We start from the raw sequence: 22,926 nt of genomic DNA on the forward strand, positions 1-22,926 counted from the left end.
TGGTGGTTAACCTGCCACTGGGCTTCACTCGACTGATTTGGCCTACCTCTTAGAAGGTAATGGTCAATGCGAGGCCCCACACCAAGGTCTCCCAGGCACTTTTCCCTGCCCTGGTGGATCTTGAGACCCTTCTCTGATGTTATCTTTGTTTAAAATATCTTCTTCTGCAGCACATCATATTTGAAGGTATCCCACATTAAAACAAGATTTCTAAATTTTACTTCGGAGTCACGTGAGTGACTACGTGAAGAAACCCGCCACATATCGCTTTCACGCTTGCGAAACGACAGGCTGGGTGGAGCGTTCCCCCGCAGCGGTAAGTTTGAAACCGCGACCTGCAGGTAAGTGATTTACTCTGCGGTAGTGTTTGTCCCCGCGCTGTTTTACACAGGGGGGGGGGGGGGGGGGGGAGCTGGACAAAATAGTGTCCACAAGTGCTGCTAGTGAAGCTGGCTGGGGAGGACTGCGAAGTTGCGGGAGCCAGCAGCAGCTGAAGGCACAAGCCCCGTAAGGGGATCAGCTGTGCCGATTTCTGATCCCGCGCCGGCCAGAACACCACGGCCGGGCGGGAGACTATTCAGAATGGGGCCGTCGACTTTTGACAAGTCGAAAACGGCAGGAGGCGGGGTGGAACGACGTTCCCCCGTAGCGACAATTTAAACCAGGAGCTGCAGGTAAGAACTGCAGTCTTTTTGTGTTTTCCCATGCTGATTACAGGTGGAGAAGACAAGGTCTGCGACAAAGCTGGTGAGGGAGGACCGCGGAGCAGCAGGCAGCCAGAAGCAGCCAGCGGCACTCGGATCACCGATAGTGGGATCAGCTGTGCCCGATGTCGCCTCCGCACCGGCCAGATCCACGCGGCCGGGCGGTAAGGCTAGACACAAAAACAAACAAGGTCGTGGACTCAGAGGAGTCCGACTTTGAACAACCGCGGGTGGCCAGCGACCGAGAGCGCTGGAGCCGGATGGAGCGGTGTATGGAGCATTTGCTCCAACGTGACAGACTCCGGGAGATGGAGTCGGGTCACTGTGGGCCCTATGATAAATCCACAGCAGTTCTGGGCTGACCTGGAAGAGGGGTCCGCAGAAGGAAAGACAAGTGTGCAAGGGGTGCAGGAACGAGAGAACCTACTGGACTAATAAAAGGGACTCCAACAAAAACCCACTACAGCCAAAAACAGCACCCCTACACACCCACCAGCAGAACTGGTGAAAGTACTCAAAACATGAGTCTTTTTTAGGCCATGGCCCAGGCCGGCCTTCTTGGAAGATGCGGGGACCTCCAATGCCAACCAAACCGAAAATCCAGACACCAGCGCAACAACAGCAAGGAAGAACCTACAAAAAGAAGTAAACCTGCCACTGGTAACTATGGAGGTAGGTGGGTCTGGTTCCCTACAAAATACAGGGAGCATGGAGGTTGGGGGGAGATTACACTCTTTTCTGAATGCATGGAGCATGTTAACAACCGATACTTACATCTTAAGCAGTATCCAGGGATATACAACAGAGTTTATACACAAGTACAGCCCTCCAGTTCAACATATACCTAACCGAATGTTCGTGCTTTGTGATAAAGAAAAATCAAAAGCGCAAGCTGAACTGGAGCGGCTTTACATAAAAGGTGTAATTGAGAAAACTCAACACGAACCATTAGAATTCGTGTCCAATATATTTACCAAAAACAAAAAAGATGGTGGTTGTCGCATCATCATAGATCTGACAAAATTGAATACATTTGTACAATATATTCACTTCAAAATGGAAACCTTTGTTACTGCTAAACAATTAATTTCCAAAGGTTACTTCATGGCCAGCATCGATTTAAAAGATGCTTACTATTCAGTGCCTATACGAGGTGACCACAGATGTTACTTAAAATTCAACTGGATGGGACAACTCTGGCAGTATAAAGCACTGCCAAATGGGTTATCATCAGCCCCAGGCTGTTCACAAAAATTTTGAAACCAGCCCTAGCGTTTCTACGGAAACGTAAACACATGGTCATGGCATATTTAGATGACATACTCATTGTGGGCAAAACTTTGGAATTGGCCAAACAAACTGTAACAGCCACAAAACAGTTATTTGAAAAACTGGGATTTATTATCCATCCAGTTAAATCTAAACTAACGCCTTCCACTACTATGGACTATTTGGGGTTCACCATTGACTCAGTTCACATGTCGGTGACTCTGCCCAAGAGAAAGGCTGGAGATTTAATTCCAATCCAATCATTGTCAGAAACCCTTCCATGGTACTACAAACTGATGCCAGTGCACTTGGGTGGGGAGCCACCAATACCATCACCAGCTGTGGAGGTAGATGGACTGCTCAGGAGGCATCATTATTACTCACACTGGGCATAAACTACCTGGAAATATTGGGTGCATTCCATGGCCTAAAGTCATATTGTACTGGGTCATATCACCAGCATGTTAGACTACAGATAGACAATACCACCGTGGTAGCATACATTAACCACATGGGTGGAAACAAATCGACATAATGTGACAATCGGGCTAATACAATTTGGCAATGGTGTATCCAGAGAGATATTTGGATATCAGCCACTTACCTAACAGGACGACAAAATTTAGTGGCAGACACCAGGTCACGCAAATTTAATGAAAACACCGAATGGATGTTGAATAAAAAAGTATTTGCTGTTATTACAGCAAAATATGGAACACCAGATATCGATCTATTCGCATCCAGACTTAACCACCAGTTATCAAATTATGTTTCATGGGAACCACACCCCGGGGCAGCAGCGACAGATGTATTTTCGCTGCATTGGGGGAAATTGTTTATTTACGCATTCCCTCCTTTCTGCCTCATCAGTCGGGTATTAAGGAAAATACAACAAGACTCTGCGTCTGGTATTTTGGTAGTACCCGATTGGCCTACTCAACCATGGTTCCCAGTGGTATTAAACATGGTATTAGAACCATGTATCACCATCCCACATAGACCAGATTTATTGCTACATCCCATAACAAGGGATAGCCACCCATGCCATAAACATTTGAATTTATTAATTTGTAGAGTTTAAAAACACCTCTACTACAACTGGGACTGACGGACCGAACAGTGAACATGATCTCGGCGGCCCAAAGACAGTCAACCAAAAAACAGTATCTGGTCTATAACAGGAAGTGGGAGATGTACTGCCATAAAAACAATATCACCTACAGACACATGAACATCCCGTCTGTTCTGGAATATCTGGCAGGCCTCCACTATGATGAGGGGCTCAGTTACAGTGCCATCAACTGCGCCAGAAGTGCCCTATCGACTTACCTATGGCAGGGGACAGAGCGTTACACTGTTTCAAGATTCAAGATTCAATTTATTTGTCATTTGGACCCCTTGAGGACCAAACGAAATGACGTTTCTGCAGCCATACATTAGAAACAGATAGACCCAAGACACAACATAATTTACATAAACATCCATCACATTGCTGTGATGGAAGGCCAAAAAGACTCTCCACTGCCCCCCCCCCCCCCCGATGTCAGAGTCAAAGTCAAAGCCCCCGGCTGGCGACGGCGATTGTCCTGCGGCCATTAAAGCCACGCAAGGTCGCACACCGGGTTCTTGATGTTAGAGCCCCCGGCGTGCGCTCGCAGAGTCCCGCGGCCATTCCAAGCCGCGCGGGGCGGTGCTGTAAGGCCCCGCTCCAGGAGCTCTTCAACCCCACAACTCGGGCGGGAGAAGTCGTCGTTGCGGGAGCCCTGAAAAGCGGTCTCCCTCCAGGGACCCGCGGGCTCCCGGTGCCGCCGTCCGCCAGACCCACAGTTGCAGCCTCCGAAGCTCCGGAGGTCGGGCCGCAGCAGCGCTCCACCACCGCTCCACCCGCTCTGGACTCGGCCAGCTCCGCGACGGTGAGGTGAATAGTTGGCACCAGAGCCCCCGGTCTTTCTGTTGGAGGCCGCTCCTCGTTGCAGCCCCAACGACAACGGAGACCCGACAAAGAAAAGGTCGGGTCTCCCGTGCAGGGAGAGATTTAAAAGTTACCCCCTCCCTCCCACACACATACCCCAACAAAAAATAACAAAAACTACATAAAAACATAGACAAAAAATAATAAAAACGCAGACGGGCTGCAGAGGCCGCTGCTGACGAGAGTCGCGCCGCCTACCGTTCAACCATCAAGCTATTAAACACTTTGGGACTCACCCACTGGTAACAAAACTTATGAGGGGAATTTTTAATACTAATCCCCCAAGAACCAGGTACTCCCAAATATGGGATGTAAGTATTGTCCTGAAGATGCTCAGGAATTGGTACCCAGCAACAGCTCTGTCCCTACACAGACTGACATTAAAAACAGTCATGCTAATGGCATTGTTCACGGCACAGAGGGTACAGTCACTGCATAAACTAAGACTGGACAACATGACTTCCTCAACCGAAAATATTACTTTTCATATCTATGAGTTAGTAAAGCAGAACAGACAGGGATCAGCAGGCCTCAATATACAATTTAGGTCATACCCAACAGATGACCGTCCGTGTATAATAAGACATCTGTCGTTATACATGGAGAAAACGAAAATCCTAAGAGGCAATGAGAAGGCACTTTTTGGTCAGCCACAAGCAACCACACAAAAGTGTGAAGGTCCAGACCATCTCAAGATGGCTGAAACAGGTGCTAACACAGGCTGGGGTGGATACTAATATTTTTAAATCTCATTCCACCAGGGCTTCAGCTACATCGGCAGCGATACAGTTGGGTGTACCAATGGACCAAATCCTCAAGGCAACAGGATGGTCTGGGGGAAAAAACATTCCAATTATTTTACAACAAACCAGTAATGAAACCTGGAACGTTTGCAGAAACAATTTTAAGTTCTGTAAATTAATTTAAACCCATAAAAAGGGGTTATAATTTTGTGTTAATAAATTTTATGATTTCAATGTTGAATTCATGTCCAAATTATGTTAACACAATTCCTCCTACAGTCATCAAGGCAGACGTGATGCATGGACTCGTTTCCACGGCATGAAATCACAGAGCTTTACAATCTTCACGTAGTCACTCACGTGACTCCGAAGTAAAATAGTAAGATTAAACAAGAACTTACCAGTTTGAAGTTTGATCTGTATTTTATGAGGAGTTACGATGAGGGATTACGTGCCCTCCGCTCCCACCCTTGATCATATACTTAACTGGTATCTCTTCTCTAATCTTACTATGTTTAGTCATTACAGTTATCTGTGATTTCACACCGCTGCTTTGAAGAATGACACGCATGCGTCGTGGCGGGCTTCTTCACGTAATCCCTCATCGTAACTCCTCATAAAATACAGATCAAACTTCAAACTGGTAAGTTCTCATTTAATCTTACTATTTATTGTTTCAAATTAAAGAGCAGCTATGGGCCAGAAGGAAGAAACTTACTTTAAATAGGAGCAGATTTGCTACATCAGTTAATAATGTGCTAAGGATTCTTAGGTATGCGATATACTACAGGAATCACGGAGGTAGCAGCTATTAAAACAAACGAGAATCATCCTTCATAAACTATTTCAAAATGTTAACAAGCAGGGATCAGTTTTGAGATTAAGAGGAAATAAACACTACAGTCTGCAGGAGGCAAGCTACTGGCCCAAAGAAGGAGGATGCTCAAGAGATATGATTTATTAAGCGACATGACTGTAAGATATTCTCATACATATAGGCTAAATGCAAGATCATAGGCACATTATTTTCCATTTGGGCAATATATATATATATATGGCTCATGGTCTTCTCAACCAGCCATCACATATTTTTCAACTAAGTTATTTTGCACCAAGGTGACACAGATCCATGTGTAGGAAATTCAATAAATGGGGGCATTAGTACAGCCTCCCACTCCATTCTAACATTAATTTTGAGTGTTGGGTTTTAGAAGCTTTATTGATCATTGATATTAATTACTTAGTCTCAAAAAAGGTGTTAGATGGTCTTCTCAATTAAGAATGCTCACAAATGGTTCCAACTATTGAAATTATATTTAATCACCTGCTGTTATTTTTGTTCTTAAGAGCATTCTGAGATCAGGGAGGTTCCACTGAAAGATTCTCCCAAGGTAGAGTCTGTCTGCTTGTTCTGAATAAAGATTCTTTACATCTAAAGCTCCAGTCTCCATGTGGCTCAGTCATAGGCATTGTGGAAGCTGGAGACTAGACTGGCACGCATGACATTTGAAACTTTCTGGTAGAAAGCACCCTTTACAAAAGTTACATGAGACTTATTTTCCTTCCCAAAAGCACTAGACCGGTAAATAAACTACTTGGTAGTTCATAAATGTGCAGGAATAACTGCAGATGCTGGTTTAAACCGAAGATAGACACAAAAAGCTGGAGTAACTCAGCAGGACAGGCAGCATCACTGGAGAGAAGGAATGAGTGACCATGAGGAATGGGAAACGTCACCTATTCCTTCTCTCCAGAGATGCTGCCTGTCCCACTGAGTTACTCCAGATTTTTGTGTCTATCGTTGATAGATCATAAATCTACATATGATTGTTGCAGATTTTAAGAGCAAATACAAACAATTATTACCATGAGATTAAATATTCTAAATCTAAATAATTCAGAGATTCTATCTTTGCTGGCATTTGAACAAATACATTTCATCTACCCAACACCAACCCCAATGTAGGCCATTTGTAATTGGGATTTAGCATGTTGTATTGACCCAAATTCATTCAGATGCTTGTTTTAAAGATGGAAGATTAAAATATATTCCATCTCTTCTTGCTAATTTCACATATGCTGTGGAGTGAACACTCCTTTATTGAGTTCAGTACTTGCTACTGAATTTCTAAAGCATTGATTAAACCGATGCTCCTTAGATGTGGCAAGTGTACACACCCAGGTTCAGCCATAGCATTATTGCACATATTGATACATAGACTCAAGAGTGTTTTATTGTTGTATGTGCCAAAATGGAACAATGAAATTCTTAGGATCCATTCCACCCTGGCCACACTACCAGTTCACCTCTGCAATCTGGAAGAAGGTATAGGAGACTGAAAACTGTAACACCAAAATTCAGGAGCAGCTTTTTTCCACTGACCAACAGGCGATTGAATGCTATGAACTCCAACTAAATTCCGAACATTAAACTGCCTTGATTGCACTTGGGATTTTGTTTAATTTTATTTGCACAATATTGAGCTTATTATTTATTGAACTTTTTTTACGTTTATTTATTATATTATGTATTGAGTACTGTTTACAAATCTGTTGTGCTGCTGCCAGTAATAATTTCATTGTTCGATTTTGGTACTTATGACAATAAAACACTCTTGACACTTGAATGATATTCCAGATCCTAGAAACTACTTGGGAAATTTAATGAGTCACAGAACAATATCTCAGGAAAGAAGAAATCAGTTAGTATGAATTTCTGTCAGTGCTCAGTTTTCTCCGTGATTAGTATTTCGTACAACTGACAAATACAATTCTGGGAAGAATTCTCAAATTGTATTTCTTGTATATTTCTTGCTGTAACTGAATAGTAATAACAGCTGCCTAAGAAATGCCTAGAATCAGTATTGCTCAATGTTTTTTCCCGATCAATCATTGCATAAATTTACATTATCAACACGAATGGAACAAAAAAAAGCAGCAATTTATCGGTGCCACTACTAGCTGTAGTCGCTTAAAACATCGTTCAATTGATTCTGTGGTTGCCAGTTTCCAAACTGACATTAACTGGATGCGTACGGACACCTGTACTGTTTAATTTTACTCATGGAATCACATTTTCTTTGTATGACTGATTTGCAGTCAATTATAAATCAACCTCAGGGTTAGTTAACCAAGCTAATGCTTGATAGAGCAAAGTATGACACTACAGTCAAGTTTAACTAAAGATCAGGGTGTTTGTGTGTGGTCCATAGTTTAGACAGTGATGTGCAGTCACATTCTGCAAAACTTCTAATGCTCAATGATGTATCAAGTAACCACAGAAGTTATGATTACTGAGCAAGGTATTATCATTATATGTAGTTAAAAACAAAGATCTGCAGATGATGGTTAATACACACAAAATGCAGGAATAACTCAACAGATCAAGCAGCATCCCTAGAGAACATGGATAGGTTACGTCAGGACCCTTCTTCAGATTCATTCAGTCTGTTGAGTTACTCCAGCACTTTGTGTTGTTTCACCTTAAAACTAGGCACCGATGCCACTGGTCTGCACCAGCGAGCCCATCTTCACCAGCTACTGCAGTTCACCTTGTAGCCCCTGTCGTCCAAGCTTTCATCGGACCCCAGACACCCAACAGGATGCGTTCAGTGGTCGCTTTGTCTGCTATCCCGCCACCTCCACCTCTTCCCCTACAGTCACCAGCATCTTCCAGGATGGAGTATTTTGGCGACTGGGGGAAAGAGGGAGGAGGAAGTGGAGAGTGGGCGAGGATGAATGAACAGAGTGATGGGAGGAGGAGGAGGGAGGGGGCAGTAATGGAGGGGATGAAAAGACGCCATGGACAGTGCAACAGGAGAAGAGGAGGCCACGGCAGTTGAGCAGAGAGCGGATAAAGCAATGGCCAACAGGAAGAAGCGGCAGCAGGTGAGAGGGGTGGGAGCCCGATGATGACCGATCCAGTCTTGTCGTTGGCAGTGGCCTGAAGAAAGCGCTGTCCCCAGGTTTACAGCGTGAGCTGCAACAACAGCCGTATCAACCGAATTGTTGGGTTGATGAAGAAGGGCTCGCTGGCACACCTAACGAGCCAGGGAGGCAGGGTGAGCCAGGACGGCGTTAACAGATCTGTCTACTATAACCAAAATCTGCTACCAAGGGATCTATTAAAACAAGGGTTTAATATAGGGCAGAAATTATCCAGATATCTACTCATTTGGTCTGAGTGTTTGCTGTCTAGTTGCTTCTAAAATAAAATCCAAAACCCCAGGCATGCAATACCATTTTTATCTCATTCTCAGACATTGCAATCTTCAATTACCTCTTGCCTACAAACAAATATTTTTATTCATAGCTAATCTTCTCTTCAAGTAAATGCTTCAAGATATAAATGCAGCCAATGTTTTGACCACATCATATTCCATGTCCTCAATTAATTGAATTGTCTTGCTGGAACAACTTTATCTTAAACTTCAGCACTCATACAGCTCAAGTCCTTCCAAATCCACCTTATTTACCCTGGTAAAGCTTGTTCCTCTAAATCAGGAGCCTCCAAACTTTTCAGTTTGAGGGCCACGTTAAATATTTGGCACATTTTTGCGGGCCGTAGGAAAAAGCAAAGAAATGTCAGTTTTATAAATTTAACATCTCTGTCTCTCTCTGTGTCTGTCTATCTCTGTCTCTCTGTCTGTCTCTGTCCTGTCTCTGTCTCTCTCTGTCTGTCTCCGTCTCTCTCCCTTTGTCTCTCTCCCCGTCTCTGCCTCTGCCTCTCTCTGCCTCGATGTAAACTACCTTGGGCCCCATCTTCTCCAGCAGGGTGACGATGATGCTGGGGTGGGGGGGGGGGGGACCAAACGTTCCTGGAGCCGAGGGAGCGGGAGGGAGAGGTCGAGGGTACCTGGCGCAGTGTCTCCCCCCCACCGGGTAGCAGCCGGTGCCGGGAAGGGCCGCGCCGGGTAGGTCCAGGAGCAGGGAGACACCACGCCGGGTACCCTGGGCCTATCCCTCCTGCTCACTCAGCGCCAGGGACACGCGGTGGAGTTATCGGGTCCCTGAGGGGGAAAAAAAAATTTTGACGGTGGGGGGGGGGGGGGCAGTTAGCTGCAAGTGGGGTGCAGTTTTCTCTCGCTAGCACAGAACCCGCTACCACTGAACCCGCTAAATAGCCCGCTGCACGGAATGTGGCAAGAGCTTGCTGCGGGCCGGATAAAATCTCGTGGCGGATGGATGTGGCCCACGGGTCATAGTTTGGAGACCCCTGCTCTACATCTCAATTATAATTATACTTCTGAACTTCTAATATATAGATTTTGGCCCACTTAACACCAGTAATTTTGTTTTATCCTAGCATCTCGACCCTTCATCCCATGCACCCAACAAAACCTCTATTCTTCCACCCAATTTATTTCCTGCAGTTTGGTCCATAATTTTGCCCTTTCCGACCAAAGATATGAGGGTATCCAGTGCACATTTAGCTTCCCATCCCCATGCTGCATGTACTATATCAGCTGCCATTAGACTTTAATCCCATCTTCCAAAATAATCCTTCAGGGCCGGAGAAGAAACAGATTATTTTAAAATACTAATTAATGCAGACACCTCAGCAGCTGTAGTGCTAAACAAGGTTAGAATCTGATCATTAGCTGCAAGTATTTAAGAGTCAGACATAGAGCTAGTAAATAATGAAAATGTATAATATTGATAACAAAAAGTGGAAGAGACCTAACTTACATCAATATCCCCTTGACTGATTGTTTCTGGATCTTCGCCCATCATGTTAGCTAGATGTCTCTTTCCAATATTGAACTCTTCAATTTGCTGCTTAATAAATTCTTCGGTATAATTCACATGGAATGTAGCAGCCATACTTTTCTTCTGCAAGGAGTTGCTGCTGCAGATGAATCGTACCAGCTGAAATAAAACAAGAAACGCCATTATCTTTTAACTTACTGATGCATTACCTTTTCATGCAAATTATTTTGAAATCCATCCAAATGCAGCCATAATACTTGACTCTAAGAAGAATTAACTTGTCAGCTCTCCTCTCATCACATATTGCCAAACTGCAAAGGGTGCACACAAAATGGCTGTAAACATTCTTAATAAAAAGCTGTAGAATAATACTTTTCATAATTTAACAAGGAAACTGTTATTATGATTGAATTTATTTCCTTATTAAATTGTGGAGTTGGTCTGAAGGGACCAGAACATTTTGTTATTCATTGGCACTTGTTGTTTTTAAGCACAACCATCTACAAAGGAATGATCCCACTGCTTATTTTTCACTATTTCCCAGCATCCAGAAGTTGTTTCCCAACTAGCCTATTATGAAATTGATTGTGTGATGTTAAAACATTTTTTGGATTCTTATTCTGAATGAACCCGGCATACCTTGGTATGAAAATTGTTTAAAACCAACTAATCTGTTAAATCCTTTACAACAAGCATTTCTACAAAATAAGGTAACTAAAAGAGCATGGTTTCTCACACAGACTTATAGAAATATAACACGTCTAAGACTAAACTTTCAATTAAAAAAATTCAAAACAAATTTAATTTAGAAAGCAAAGAAACTGTAGGTGTTAGAAATCAGAAATCAAACCATAAAATGTTGGATATATTCATCGTGAGATAACATATGTAGAAAGAGAAGCAGAATTAAATTTTGACAGAAATAAATGTTCACATTAATGATCTTTAACCTGAAAGTTATTGACGAGAATTTTCCTTCTCCAATATGTTGCCAGTATTTTTGGAACTTTTTACAAATTTTATTCATTAGTTTAAAACAATGTATCTTGACTTGTTTCACCCCACTCACATAATAGGTGAGTTAGATGAAAAGCGTGACAAAATTGGCTGAAAGTCTGAATGTCTTTGCCTATTGTTGACTACCAATTTTCTCCAGAGATGCAGCCTGACCTACTGAATTACTCCAGCATTTTGTGTGTTTTATGACAAACAGATTATTTGAATGGACTCAAGCAATTTTGCAACATTGTTGCATTTAGATATGATAGTTGCTTCGGTGTACCTGTACCTCATTCTGTGTTTAGTGTTACTGCTTCAGGTAAATGAATATAATTGGTAAACTGGTCACTCTCGGCCTCCCCACTGTCACATGTGCCTGGATAAAGGATTTCCTCACCAACCGGCCCCAGACTGTGAGACTCGGCCCCCACCTCTCCTCCACTCGCAGGTTGAGTACCGGTTCCCCACAGTGCTAAGCCCCCTCTTATACTGTCTCTACACCTACGACTGTAGTCCGGCCCACAACAACAACCGCATCGTCAAATTTGCTGACGACACTACTGTGGTCGGACTTATTTCGAAGGGAGACGAGGCAGCCTACAGAGAGGAAGTCCTGAAGTTGACAACCTGGTGCTCAGAAAACAATCTGGCTCTGAACACAAGGAAAACAAAAGATCTCATCGTCGACTTCAGGAGGCACAGCACCGACATAGTCCCCATACACATCAACGGCGAGTGTGTGGAGAGGGTCAACACCTTCCGGTTTCTCTGCGTCCATATCGCTGCTGACATCTCCTGGACGGACAACACGACAGCGGTCATCAAGAAGGCTCAGCAGCGGCTGCACTTCCTGAGGGTCCTCAGGAAGCACAACCTGGACTCTAACCTGCTGCTGACCTTCTACCGCTCGTCCATCGAGAGCCTGCTGACATACTGCATTACAGCATGGTATGGCAGCTGCACCATGGCAGACAGGGAGAGGCTTCAGAGGGTAACCAGGACAGCGCAGAGGATCATTGGCTGCCCTCTCCCCCCCCTGATGGACATCTACACCTCCCGCTGCCTTAGCAGGGCAAAGAAGATCATCAAAGACAGCTCCCATCCTACGTTTGGACTGTTCGACCTGCTGCCCTCTGGAAGGCGCTATAGGTGCATCAAATCCAGGACAAACAGACTCAGGAATAGTTGCTTTCCGAGAATTATAACTACTATAAATTCAAATTCACACATGCACTGACTACACCGCCCAACACGGACTTCCATCTGTATATATGTATATATGCATGTAGCGCCGCAGAATTTGTGCACCTATTCCCCCCCCCCCCCCCCCATCTCCCTTCTGTTTTTTGTTTTTTTTCTGTTTCTTGTTTTTTGTGCTAAATTGTATGTATGCACTGAGTACGAGCAGCATTCAGTTTCACTGTACATGTATAGTGACAATAAATGGCATATCTATATCTATCTATCTATCTATATCTATCTATATCTATCTATATCTATCTATCTATAACCTGAAATTACATATTCTACCATTATTTCAGAGTTTTATTTGATTGCCTTTTTTAAAAATAAATTTTTGGTATCTTTCTCCAAACACGCACTATTAATGTCATCACATTATAAGTATCATGCCATCTCCTAAACATTAATGTGGAGAAATTCAAGTTTTTCCCCCCCGGACAAATAGGTCAGCCAGGAAAATTTTCAAATGAATTATCAACACCTATTAACATTATCTGTCATTTAAAATTAATTCATTATTGGGGGTTGGGGATAAGTGAGAGATATCCAGAGTTGATAAAAAACACAAATAGTAGTTTCAAGGAAGATAAGGCAGGGATGGGGATTGGTTTTATGTCAGATGAAAATGATGTTGTTTGAAGATGAACTGAGGCTTTGACAAAAAACAAGTACAATGTGAAGGGCACACAATGAATTAAGAAGTGAAAGGTTGCCTAGTTCATTGATGACAATGTTGCGTTGAGTCACAATCATGTAATCATGAGGTAGTCGTGTCAAAGCTTTTGCAAAATATAAAAAATATATTAAACCTATTACTATATTGAACCCAAGAAGCTACATTTTGATGACAAATGGCAGAGTTGCCATTTAACTACACAATACTCAGATCGTAATTATTTTTTACTATTATGTTATGGTTGGCTTCTGGGGGTGGGGAGATGGGATCATGCGACATTTCTAGTAGTGTAATTTAGAAATGCACAGGAAATTGATTGAGAAGCACTTAAATGGGACATATTTAGGTGGTGGACAAGCACATGGTGATGATGCAGCATTCTAGAAATTTAGAGAAAGGGTAGGTTAGCTCTTGAGCAGTAGACAATGTAAACATGTGAAACATTTGTTATCTTTCAAAATAAATGGCAGCCCTATACATATGGAAGATCAGAGATGGAGTTGGCTTCACCATTCAACGTATTCAGCAGCTCATTGGGAATTGCACATGTTCATCATTCTCTGAGCGAAGACATTTCTTTCAATCTTAAAATGCGGAATCAAAAGAACTGCAGATGTTGGCTAATAAAAGGACACAAAGTACTGGAGTAACTCAGCAGTCGAGGCAGCATCTCTGGATAACATACATAGGTGACATTTTGGGACGAGACCCTTCTTCAGTGATCTGGATCTTAGTTCTGGATGTCCTACTTGATCACTTGAGAATGCAGCTAATTGCTCCAATCTCTCAAGTTAGGGAAAATATCCTCCTAGAATTGAAACTGTCGAACCCTGTCGTAATTTTGCACATTTCATTGAGATCCCTTTTCATTTTTCTAAACACCAATGAACACAGGTTCATTCAAGAAACAAGTAGGTTCAATTTATTCTACCACCTTTTATTCAAGTTTTCATATATTGGCTTCTGCTCATGCAGCTCAAATTGTACATTCACCCATCATTTTATATTCTTGAATTCAATTGCCAGAGTATGCATATAAGAAACCTTACACTTTTAGTTTTTCAAAAACAATAAAATACTACTTGGATGCGAAAATAATCTGCATATGGCAAAATCCATAAATAATAAATATATGCAATCATGATTAAACTTAGTAAAGTGGTCAAAAGACTTGGCAAATTCCAGTACTCTTTTTAGAAATGGCATGCAAGATATTTTGAGCTCAGATGGAACTTACTATAAAAAAAACCACAATTTAACAGTGGAGTCACAGTACAAAACTGCCAATGCTGGAATCTTGAGTAAACAACAAACAGCTGGTGAAACGGACAGGCATCACATGTGTGGGAATGGACAGACTGAAGAAGGATCCTGATGATATAAAACATCACCTGTCCATTCTCTCCACAGATGCTGGCCTGACCCACTGGGTTACTCCAGCACATTGTGTTTTTCATTGTAAACCAGCATCTGCAGTAACTTGTGTCTGCGGGCTACTCCAGTGATTTTGTGTTTGCACAACTTAACAGTGTACCATTTCTTGTCTGAAATAGGGTCAGTCTGAAGAAGGGTCTCGACCCGAAACATCACCCATTCCTTCTCTCCAGAGATGCTGCCTGTCCTACTGAGTTACTCCAGCATTTTGTGTCTCCCATTCCTTGTACGCTGTTCTAAAGTGTTAACGCCACGGCTTTAAGGCTTCTTAATTCATGTCATAAGAACAAAATTAGGCCACTCGGCTCATCAAGTCTACTCCACCGTTCAATCAAGGTAAATCTATATCTACCTCTCAACCACATTCTCCTACCTTCTCCCCATAACACCCTTATTAAATCAAGAATCTGTCAATCTCCAGTATAAAAATACCCAATTACTTGGCCTCCACAGCCATCTATGGCAACGAATTTAACATACACCACCCTCTGACTAAATAAATTCTTCCTCACCTCCGTTCTAAAGGTCAGAACACACAGGTCACCTTCTGTCATATATTACACTTAAATCAAGACTGCAGGGCCATGTGAGGCTGCTGCTGGAGCTGGGAGTGATTGGATGAATGAGATTAGGTAGAAGGTTTCATTAAAGGACGTAAATGTTGTAGTAACTCAGCGGGTCAGGCACGCATAGGTGACGTTTCGGGTCGGGACCCATCGTCAGACTCCGGCACTTTGTGAACCAGCACCTGCAGTTAGTTCCTTGTTTCTACAGAAGGCTCCAATGTCGGGCCTCAGCGTATATTTCTCTCCCTTAACGTCTAATCTGCGTCGACACGTCCACGAGAAGAAGCCGGATGATGCAGTAAAGACTGGCACTCACAGATGGCATCCAGCCCGCCGTGGGTGAAGTCTGCAGCGGCAGCAGCACCGCGCAGCGCCGACATCGCCGCAGCAACGCACTGAACGTCCCACCGCCCGCCGCCATGTCCCTGTCCGCCGCCGCCGCCGGCTCTGCGCAGGCCCGCTGGGTGACCTCTCACCCGCCGCTTCACACTGCGGCCGCAAACAGGTCGCAGAGCGCCGACGGTTCAATGCCGAGGTTGAACTTGGTCGGAGTGAGCTACTCGGTGACGGGAAGGACGATGACGGCAGGGGAAGGGACGAGGCCGTGTTTGGAGATGAGCGATGCAGGAGCCGGAGGAGGTGCGCACGCGTAATTGGGCCTGGAGAGTAACTATGGCGACGGGCGCTGGGCGACGCCAGGTGAGCATCCAGTCAAGAGTGGAAATCAAGTCAACCTTAAGTTAGCAATGTTACAAAATTTTGAGATTTTAAAAATCAAGTCTGCAATTTATCCCATCAGATAAAGCATAACAATAAGTTTAATTTGACACCAAATTCACTTTCATATCTCAAATATTAAAAAAGTTATGGCCATTTTCATACTCGGAAATTAGCATCTTGGTCCCTATTGATTTTCAATGGACATTACAAAAAAGCTGTAATCTTGGATAATCAAAGGCCTCATTTCTTAAGGAAAGATTAACATTTTTAAATAGCCTAAGTGTCCAAAGATTATTCACAAATAATCCACAATATAACCATGTTTTTTATATCTAATTTACATTAATTTATAGGCCAAATGGAAGGAATTTAGTGTTCAATTGCTGTAAATAAATGCCCATTTAAATCGGCTTTCTGGTGGGTTCATGTGGAACGCGCTGGTTTAGAATGTTGACAGCGCCCTGGATTAGTGCCCTCAAATGCCGAGAAAAATACTGCGGGATATAAAAAGCCCAAAATGAACTATTCGCTATAGATAACTTGATATATAGGGTTATATATATGCCCCATTTAATGTAAAAATAAGGTACATACCTTTAATTGTTTGCTTTATAAAACCCTGGGGCTGCGAGATGTTGCGGAATCAGAGAGTAATTTTAAACTATTATAACTATATTATCGAGGCCTATAAAACTAATAATACCTTTTGCGACCGGGTCTTGCAGCGATTTTTCGTTAATGATTTACTAGGCTGAACATCTGCGATTAGTACAGCCTAGTAAAAATCGCGTTTTAAACCCGCCCCCTCCAAACAGCGCCAAAATCGCCGACCTGGCTGTGGGCAGATTCCCAATGGTGATTCAGGTAGGTTTTGTAACATACCTACTTAAGTGATAAGAATATAATTAGGTCATTCGTCCCATCAAGTCCACTACAAGTTTTGAACAATGACCAAGGAAAAAAAAAATCTGATGAAACCTTAACTCTGTTTTTCTTTCCACAGATGCTGCCTGACCAAGCTGTGTGTTCCCAGCATTTCCTGTTTGTGTGCAAAAAATACTCAACCATCTGGTTGATTACTGCGCAAACACCTCATCAGTGGTTATCAAGGCAAAACTGTCCTCCATTGTAATAAGAAGGGATTGCAGATGCTGGTTTATAGCAAAGATAGGCACAAAATGCTGGAGTAACTCAGTGGTAACAGGCAGCATCTCTGGAGAGAAGGAATTACCTATTACCTAAACCTACAATCAGCAGATGGATTGGATATTCATTAGATGTATACATCTAAAGCAATTAATTCTATGCTTGGTAGATTTGCAGGTTTTGACTACCTTTGCATACCGTGTGTATTGAAACATGTATCCAGGCTCTATCACTAAGGAGGATATCATAGTCAAAAATTGAAAACACCATTTTCAAATCCCTCTGTGGGTTCAGGCTACCACGCTGCCTTTCAACTCGCAGACTAAATCCATTTCCCGTGCTACCTTTAAAATGACCAGGGTCATGTTATGATAAAATAGGCCAATGTCAGGATGGCTTTGTGAAGGGTAGGTCTTGCTTGACAAATTTGCTGGAATTATTTGAAGAAGCAAATAGCAGGATAGACAAAGGAGAGTCAGTGGACGTTGTATATTAATGATTTGGACAAGGGGATTGAAGGCTTTGTGGCAAAGTTTGCGGATGATACGAAAATAGGTGTGAGTGTAGAGAAAGCAGGGACTCTGCAAAAGGACTTGGGCAGGTTGGGAGAGTGGGCTGAGAAGTGGCAGATGGAATATAATGTAGCAAAGTGTGGAGTCATGCATTTTGGTAGTAGGAGTAAAGGATAGACTATTTTCTAAATGGGGTGAGAATCCAGAAATCAGAGGTGCAAAGGGACTTGGGAGTGCTGGTGCAGGATTCCCCAAAAGTTAATCTGCAAGTCTAATCGGTAGTAAAGAAAGCAAACTCAATGCTAGCATTTATTTCAAGAGGGCTTGTATATAAAACCAGGGATGTAATGTTGAGGCTCTGGAAGGTGCTGGTAAGGCCGCATTTGGAATATTGTGAGCAATTTTGGGCACCATATCTAAGGAAGGATGTGCTGGCTCTGGTGAGGATCCAGAGGAGGTTTACAAGAATGATCCCAGGAATTAGCAGGTTAACCTATGATGAGCGTCTGTCGGCACGGGGTTCGTACTCGCTGGAGTTTAGAAGAATGAGGGGGACCCTCATTGAAACATACAGAGCAGTGAAAGGCTTGGGTAGAGTGGATGTGGAGAGGATGTTTCCTGGATACTTTCAAAAAAGAGCTAGACAGGGCTCTTAAAGAGAGCGGAGTCAGGGGATATGGGGAGAAGGCAGGAACGGGGTACTGATTGGGGATGATCAGCCATGATCGCATTGAATGGCGGTGCTGGCTCGAAGGGCCGAATGGCCTACTCCTGCACCTATTGTACGGGTGTCCGAGGTTATGGGGCGAATGCAGGAGAATGGGGTTAGGAGGCAGAGATAGATCAGCCATGATTGAATGGCGGAGTAGAGCTGATGGGCCGAATGGCCTAATTCTTCTCCTATTCCTTGTGACCTTATGTTTCCTGTGCACCCTTTAAGTTTTGCTGTTTATTTTGAAATGTTATAATAATTATAGTAACATGTAAATAAAAGTGAATTAAAATGTACTTTAGCATTGATAGATCCATGCCAAAATATAACAAAGTCCTGAGTAGTACGGGATCATCGAAGCTATACTGCTGACATGCTACTGCCTCTAATGCTGATATTAACATACCAATCGCAAATAATGCATGATAACCCATTACTCATACAACTATTGAATATACTAGACTAAGTGGGACCCGTTGGGTCCCAGCATCACACGGGAGGGCTGGTCCCCCAGCGCAATATTCCACCTATTCCCCAATTCCACCACGTTACCTCGCCCTCCTCAATCTTGCAGAGACTGAGCCACTACCACACTTCTAGGTTTTATAGTCCCTCCCCACCCACCAGAAGGGGCGTGGCCTTCACGGTGTGATTGACAGGGAAGAGAATCTCAACATTTTTTAAACACTAATAACTCTTTTATTTTTCATCGATGGGAAAAATCCTCGGCACCTGATGAGCGGAGGAGGACTCTGAGTAAGATGGCCAAAAATCACAGCCGTACGTGGTAGCGTTTTTTCTAAAATCAATATAAAACGCAAACAGGAAGTGGTCAAGATTAGACATAATTATATAGAAGGCAAGGCAACTTTAATTAGGCAAGGCAACTTTAATTAGGCAAGGCAACTTTCATTAGACAAGGCAACTTTCATTAGGCAACATAGCTTTAGCATTTCCAAACCAAAGGCAACACAGGTTTAGCATTTCCAAACCAAAGGCAACACAGCGTTATCATTTCCAAACCAAAGGCAACACAGCTTTAGCATTTCCAAACTATACTTTCAAACCGCATTAAGGGCACTGACAGGTCAGTAAAACCACTCACAGAACAATATACAGAACAACAGGAAGTGGTCAAGATCAGACTTTTAATAATATAGATTGTGTTATAAATATACGCTAGTTTTCAGATGAGCTAATCAGCTGCTGAATCTCAGTTGTTAAGTTGGAAATTTTAACAACTGTTCCAATAAGGAGCTTTGCCCACCAACTGAAATGTTACACGTACTCAGTGTTTATGGTCTTTCAAAATTATGTGATCCCTACAAACCAGGTTATCAATGGTCAGCGGGTACTTGGTGGGCTGAAAGGCCTGTTTCCATGCTATATCTCTAAAGGGAACTAAACTCAACTCTGTATTGTGTCCATATTGTGTGGTCAAATGTTACCATCACCGATAATTAAATTTGGCCCAAAAGTCTACGTATGTAGAGTAGAAGAATTTAAGCAATTTAAATGTACCAATGTGACATACATCACAATGAGAAAACTCCCTCTTCTTCCCTCTCCCATCAGGCAAAACGTATAGAAGTGTGAAAACGCACACCAACAGATTTGGGGCAGTTTCTTCCCAGCTGTTCTCAGGCAACTGAATAATCCTACCACAACCAGAGAGCAGTGCTCTTTGATGACCCTCGGACTACCCTTGATCTGACTTTGCTGGCTTTACTTTGCACTAAACGTTATTCCTTTATCATGTATCTATACACTGTCACCCAAAGCCAGCTATATAATTCTGTTTTGCCCTTGGCTTGGAAGAGAAATACATTTTAGTTTAACAAATTCATCCTTAACATTCACAATATAGTGTATATCATGAATCCATACTTTTTGAATTTCCGTCATTCCTCCACTGACATATATTTGTAGCACACAAAAATTGACACCATGGAAGGCCCTTTGTCAATGTTACATTTTTCTAGAGAGACCCTGCACTGTTACATAGGGTATCCAGTTCTTTCCTAACAGATTCCTAGGCTTTTATCTCCATGGCATTTTATTTCATGTATTGATTATTCTCTGATTTATTATTTACTAATTAGGATCTATATTTCCTTCACTAATTAAAAAAACCAGAGACCCTAGTTCAATCCTGACCTTGGGTGCTGACTGTCAAATTTGAACATTCTTCCTGTAACAGCGTAGGCTTCCTCCGAATCCTCTTTCCCTGCATCTTTGCAAAGTTGTGTGGGTTGGTAGGTTAGTTTTCCTATGTTAGTTGTCCCTGGCATGTAGGTGAGTGGTAGAATCTGGTGGGGGTGTTGATTAAAAGGAGGGGGGAATAAAAAAATAGTTCAATGTAGTTTTAGCGTAAAAGTGTATTAACAAGGAACTGTAGATGCTGAAAAATACCAAAGATAGGCACAAAATGCTGTAGTAACACAGCGGGTCAGGCAGCATCCCTGGAGAACAGGGATAGGTGACGTTTCAGGTTGGAACCCTTCTTCAGACTGATTGAAGGGGGACAGAAAAGAAAGCTGGCTGATCTCACAACGGTCCCCCCACCCCCCCGCCCCCACTCCTCTCCACTTGTCTTGCTCACAATGGGTACACAATTCGCAACTTTTCTATCCTGGAGCTTAATGGGCCTGTCCCACTTACCCAACTTTTTTGGCGACTGGGTCGTTACAGATCGCCGAAAATTTTCAACATGTTGAAAATCCAGCGGCGACCAGAACAAGGTACGACTCTTTGGGCGACTACTCACGACCATACAGGCTTCACACCATGACATGTCGCCAGGATGTCGCCTGTATGGTCGTGAGAAGTCTCCTCAGTCGCCCAAAGAGTCGTACCTTGTTCTGGTCGTCACTGAATTTTCAACATGTTGAAAATTTTCGCCGACCTGCAAAGACCTATGACGGGTGCCGAAAAAGTTGTGTAAGTGGGATAGGCCCATAACAATTCGCAACTCTTTATCCTCTCTGGCCCACACTTATTTCCTCATCTCACACCATTGTCCAACAATCTGCCTATCAAATAACCCTCTCGCTTGTGTTCTATTTCTGGCCATGTTCTGTCCTGTTCCTTCTCTATCCCAACTTTCTTTCCTAACCCCCCCCCCCTCCATCCGATCAGTATGAAGAACGGTTCCGACCCGAAACACCACCTATCAATGTTCTCCACGGATTCTGCCTCACTAAGTTACACCGACATTTTGTGTTTATCATTAGCGTAAAATGGTGGTTGATGATTGATCGGCTGAATGGCCTAATTCTGCTCCAATAGGCAAATGATCCACTTTCTTTTTGGCGTGGTATTAACTAAACCCTCTTGGACCTCAGTAGACGTGCATGATCCCATGGCATTATTTTAAAGAAGAACAAGAGAGTACTCCTCTGTATTCTAACTTTCTAGTGGAACTAATTTTCATTGAGTTTCTAAATTACATTTTTTAATGTAAATTAAAACACCACTGATCCCTGACATAATTTATCTATCTTGTACCTTGTGTGATTCCCCTTATACTTTCCAGACCTCGCCTTAAATCCTTACCACCTTAAGTGAAATAAACAACCATTTTGTGGAAATTCATCAAATGTGTTTTTCAGAAGTCTTTGTATCTTTATGTAGAGCTCTTGACAGTACATATACATTGCAGGTGGATAAAACTCAAGTATATTGCTTAAAACTATAGAATCATGAAAGTTTACAGGACAGAAGAAAGCTATTTGTGTCTGTGATACATTTCACAGTGGCAAACCAAAACTAATCTTGCTGCTTGTTCTGTCCTTATGGTCTTATATCCTTTTCGGCCACAAATATTTATACAGTTTTCATTGAAAACTTCCATTTGTATTTCTTTTCACTACTCCCTGTGGCAAACTATTTCATGCTTCAACAATCATCCCTGTAAAGGAATTTCATCTAACTTCCCTCTTCATTTTCTTAAGCATTAATTTCAAATTGATGATACCTTGTCACCCATTCGGCATCCAGAAGAAATATGCCCAGAAATTCCTCCAAAAGGTATTGCTAAAGTTGCCACGTAGCAACAACTGCTCATTTTAGAACTTCCAAAACTCAATTCCTTTGAAGTTAGTGCAATACATCTTGGGAGTCGAGAAGAATGTACAGCCACTGCTATGTAGTGCATTTAGAGCTACTGACCAGGGTGATTTTCCAGGTAATAATGTTTCCCTATTTATTCTCGAGTAATTCATCAGAAATTTAACAACCTCGATTATTTCTTCTTCTGTGCTCTAGCTGAAAATATGCTTTACCCACTTGTTCATTTTTTCAGAGGATTATTTATTACATGCCACAAAGATTTTGTTCTTCCACAGCCTTTGCATCTTTCCCCTCAGAAGTACATTGCCTTGACATTATTCACTTTATGCCCAAGACTAAATCATCAATATGGAATCACATGGCAGAGGAAGGTATTGAACTCATTCACTTCTGCCCTTCCTTCGAAATAACTACCAAAAACATTTTTAGTTTAGTTTTAGTTTAGTTTAGA

General features: G+C 42.6%; 1 protein-coding gene across 1 annotated transcript in view; it reads right to left on the reverse strand.

The window, feature by feature from the left end:
- Positions 1-15,901, reverse strand: part of mrps9 (mitochondrial ribosomal protein S9) — a 73,074-nt gene extending 57,173 nt beyond the window's left edge. The window contains exons 1-2 of the mRNA XM_055637129.1: positions 15,631-15,901; positions 10,377-10,556 (exon numbers count right to left, since the gene is read on the reverse strand). Of these exons, the coding sequence (XP_055493104.1) occupies positions 10,377-10,556; positions 15,631-15,735 (285 nt within the window). The 5' untranslated portion in view covers positions 15,736-15,901. The remainder of the gene's footprint in view (positions 1-10,376; positions 10,557-15,630) is intronic.
- Between the last annotated feature and the right edge of the window lie 7,025 nt (positions 15,902-22,926).

This window comes from Leucoraja erinacea, chromosome 6 (assembly GCF_028641065.1).
Source record: "Leucoraja erinacea ecotype New England chromosome 6, Leri_hhj_1, whole genome shotgun sequence".
NCBI lineage: Eukaryota > Metazoa > Chordata > Chondrichthyes > Rajiformes > Rajidae > Leucoraja > Leucoraja erinaceus.